At 29.6% G+C, this 4,556-nt stretch overlaps 1 protein-coding gene across 1 annotated transcript; it reads right to left on the minus strand.

Moving 5' to 3' along the window:
• Positions 1-3,056: 3,056 nt before the first annotated feature.
• Positions 3,057-4,322, minus strand: LOC145015377 (LOB domain-containing protein 12-like). The gene is made up of 2 exons (XM_078973843.1): positions 4,049-4,322; positions 3,057-3,550 (listed from the first exon to the last, which is right to left on the minus strand). The coding sequence occupies exons 1-2, from the start codon at positions 4,205-4,207 to the stop codon at positions 3,185-3,187; spliced, it is 525 nt and encodes a 174-aa protein (XP_078829969.1). The 5' UTR covers positions 4,208-4,322; the 3' UTR covers positions 3,057-3,184.
• Between the last annotated feature and the right edge of the window lie 234 nt (positions 4,323-4,556).

A 4,556-nucleotide genomic window follows, 5' to 3' on the forward strand; every position in this document is an offset into this window, starting at 1 on the left:
ATGTGTTACTTCATCTCTAAGACGTGTACACACACAGGTTTCCCATGTTTACTTGCCAAAAGGGCTTGAGTGAGCTTGAACTTTTCAAGCCTTCGAACTTGTGGGTTAGGTAGAATAATTGGAGGAGGTGGAGGAAGTGAAACATGATCTCTTGTTCCTCGATCGAATCGTGGAATATCATCTTCATGTGGAAAGCTTGTTCCACGGGATTCGGGAATACCATAGTTGTCGTACTTTGATTTCTACAAAACGGGAGAAACTAAATTCAAGTTAGTTGATTGATTGAGTCCTTAATAATTCACCCAAATGAGATATTAAGGCTAGGACCCAACACAATACGCTACAACCTAGAAAGGGGATGCTGTAATCTAGTTGCAGAATATTTGAAGGTAGGTAAATGACGATTTACCAATTTCCACCATGAAAAACGAAAGAGAAATTTAAGTTTTAAAATATATGAAACCTCCTAGATCCTTTGAGATTCATTGAACTTTTCAATGGCATGTTTAAATCTTGATATGCCCCTCTAGTTTGTGACTGGGATACCGAGGATCACAAAGCGAGTGTGAATAACCATGCAAACTTACATGGTGCCCCCACATATTACAGTCACCTATTCGATGTGCCGGTTAACCACACACGCTCCACAGAACTATGACAAACATCAAGTCACCCTTTGCTACCTTTGCTTAGAACCATTTAGTGTGTCGGTTAACCACATACGCTCCACTAACGTCTTCGCAAGGGCACAAAGTGTAATTTTATGGAATTACATCAATTCACTTTTGCCTAAAGTAACTAAGATTGGGAATTTTGTAAAACTTTTAGTTACTTTATACTTCATTATACTTTTAATGGAAAGTGTTTGTCCTATCCTACCCGTTCGGCTAACGACCCTCACCAATCAAGGAAGCGGTAGGTAAGAGTGTATACCCATTAAACGACCATTTAATAGGTCATAACCTTATACCCACCCTTATAGACCGGCTTCGTGAATGAGACATACTAACGTTAAGACTAGCATTTTAGTTATACATATATAATATTAAACTTTTAATGTTATACATAGTATAAGGGTGTATTTTACACTTTTAAAATACTAGGTGGTTTAAATTATACTTTTAATTAACCAAAATCATTATGGATTTATTAACTCTCTTTTAATTATATACTTAATTAATTTAATAAAACCATAAGAGTTTAATTTGAACTTTTCAAAATTAGGGTTTTGGAATTTAGACTTTCAAAATTAACTTTTAATCAACAATTTAAATTCCAAAACTTAGGACAAGTTTTGAAAATTTTCAAAACAATTAGGTTTTAATCTCACTTAAAATTTTCGAATTTAAGACATTTAAATTAAAATTTTAAATAGTAAATTTTAGTTTTTTAAAAAAATACATATATATTTTTTAATTTTTTTTAGAAAACATGAACTTTTTAAAAAATAGAAAAAAATATATTTTTTAAAAAACTATGATTTTTTTAAAATCAGTAATTCTTTTGAAAAAAATGGAATATTTAAAAAATACTATAACTTTTTTACCAAAGAAATCAACGTTGGTGCATATATGCTTATTTTTTCAAGTATATGTATGCATATTTCTTATAATATAATATTCTTAATAATCATTAAAAAACTAATTTTTATTTACTAATCTATGAATACAATAACACAAGTATTTTATTCAATATAAATGAAAATATAGAAAACAAAAAATGGTACTAAATTTTCAAAGCATTTTTATATCTTCGTGTCAAGATTTCAATAGTTATTTTTTCAGTTTATCAATTTTCATCTCTTCAATGTTTTCTATAATTTTTTTCAAATCTACAAGAAAATTAAAAAGAAAAATAAATTAATGCAAGATTTACATATGAAATTCACATGTGAATGTATCATATAAGAGTCACATTTGATTATACGATGTGATATTAACATGTGATTTTATCATGAAATATTTAAATGTGAAATTTACAGGTGATTATATCCATGGAGGGCTTAGAGGGGGGCAAAGTGGGCAGCTGCACAGGGTCCAATTTTTTTCATTATATATTTTTATTTAGAAATACAAAATTATAATAAAGATAAGGACCCTTTTTTTCTTGTTCGTCCTGTGCCTTTAAGAATATTTCATTTTTCAGGACCGGCCCTGATTATATCGTTCATAAATATCTCTCATTCTCATGTGTTAATTTTTTTTAAAAAAACTAGATATAAATGTCAAAATATTTAAAAACTTTGAATTTATAAGAAAATAAGAAAAATAATAAATTATTATAATGAAAATGTTTTTTATCTTTTAAATTTAAATAAATAATTAAAATTACTAATGAGCTTTAATTTTTGGAATTTTGAAATTAAAATGTAAGTTTATTAGTTAAATTGATATTCATTTATTACTACATTTATTGTAATATATTATGTGAAATTTAATATAACAGAAAAATTTATAAAATAACATGTGGGAAAAAATAATTCAAAATAAACATAAAATAATATTTTACAAATTAAATGAGAATAACAAAAATAAAATATTTTTATTGAAGAAGATGTTATGATTGATATGTAAGTATATATGCAAGTAAAGAAAAAAAAAACAGTACATTTTACGTACGTACGTATAGTAATGTTATTTGAATTTTCTAAAAGCTTGATAAAGCCTTGTAGTTACTTGAAATTGTTTTTACAAAATCAATCGTACTGTGTTAAGATTTTTCTTGGAGATTCCATAATAAATGAATTTGAATAAAAAAAATAGATTTTTCAGTACGGTCGGGATTTTATATTAATTCAAATGATAAATATGATTAAAATTTTATATTTTCATTATGATAATCTAGATATTTTTAACGAAACAATTTAAACAGATTGTATGTATTAAGAACACATTTTAATTTGACTATTCCGTTGATCGGACTGTTTGATATATAATATCGACACCCCTAGCTAATCTCTATCATCTATCTTTTAAACGATATAACATCACTAGGTAATTACATGGCTTGAAATTATATGAGCAGTATATATGTAATTAGTAATCGAGGAAGAAGACTTTAAAGCACCAAAAGCAATATATTAATAAACAAAAGCAGTTGGTGAAACCCCTGAAACAGAAATTCATAAAAACTACCTAAAGCTCGAGGATCTAACACAAGTGACAAAGTGGAAATGGGAGATTGATTATGTCCAAAGAGACTCTCTTTTTAGAGGGTCCTGGATTACATGATTATTATTAGAAGAGGTGTAGCTCAGAAACTGTGGCATCTGGTCACTGAAATCACTTGTATTACTACCCGCTAACAGTAGTGATTTGGCATCACAATCCATCATTGACGGATGAGTTGTTGGCAACTCATGAGGCTCTTGTTGCATCTGGATGCATAAGATCTCAGCTTGAGCTACAGCAAGTTGCATTTGAAGCTGTGAGACTTGATTTTGTAAGTAGGAAATTGCACCAACACATCCGTAAACTGGATCTCTCATTCTTGCGTTTGCTTCATACACCAGACTGCTAACTGCATCTGCTCTTTGGTGAACTGGAAGCTCCTAATTAATATCACCGACATCATTTGATGAAAAAGTTAGATCAGATAAAGAACATATAAATATTCATGCATGGTATTTTAATTACTATATAATTAAATATATAAAGAACTCTAGTAGCTAGGAACCCTAGCTCTTTGACAAAAGGTAAGTTCTTGATACTTTAATTCAGTGTTTCACAATGTTTCTTTGAAACCACGCGTTTTCCAGTCTCTTAAAATTAAGTATTTGAAACTTTCTTGATTGTTCTACAAACAAGTTATGAAATTAATCATGGCGATTCAAAATGGGCTCACTACGCCATTTACACGTTATAAAGATGCGTGCCATCTTTAATTAGTTTTAAAAGAAACCCTAATCCAGAACATTTTTTGGCACTTGATCAGACAACCAACACCTATTTACATACATGTATTGGATGTATGTATGACTGTATGGAGAGAGAGAGAGAGAGAGAGAGAGAGAGAGAGAGAGAGAGAGAGAGAGAGAGAGAGAAAGAACCTGCAACATCTTGCTGACATTGCTAGCACCAAAGACCTTATGAACAATGGCAAACTTATGAGGATCATCAGGAGGAAAATAAGGAGCAAAGATGCAATCTTTGGCACAGCGACGCCTCAACAATTTGCAGGAGGCACATGGTGAACTTCCTGAGCCCATTTTTCTGGCCAAATGAAAAACTCTGGAGTTTTAATCAATCGACTATGAAACTCAGATATGAACAAGATCAGAAGACAAAAAGTAGAATAAAGTATAAAAGGTGTAGTTTGTAAAAGAATTAGCTTTGCCCATACCCTATTTATAATGGACCGGTCTCACTCATCTCATGTGGAATGAATTAAAACATTTTTAATTAATTGAATTACGTACACCATTTCTCCTTAGTCCTTATATCTAAGTAATTAAACAATTCAAACCCAATTAAATAAACGCAATTCTCTTTATTTCTGTTTAGCTTAATTTTATGTATGAAAATAACCGATATATATATATATATATATATATATAT

The sequence above is a fragment of the Lactuca saligna genome, chromosome 9 (genome assembly GCF_052625555.1).
Source record: "Lactuca saligna cultivar CGN05327 chromosome 9, ASM5262555v1, whole genome shotgun sequence".
In the NCBI taxonomy this organism is placed as follows: Eukaryota; Viridiplantae; Streptophyta; class Magnoliopsida; order Asterales; family Asteraceae; genus Lactuca; species Lactuca saligna.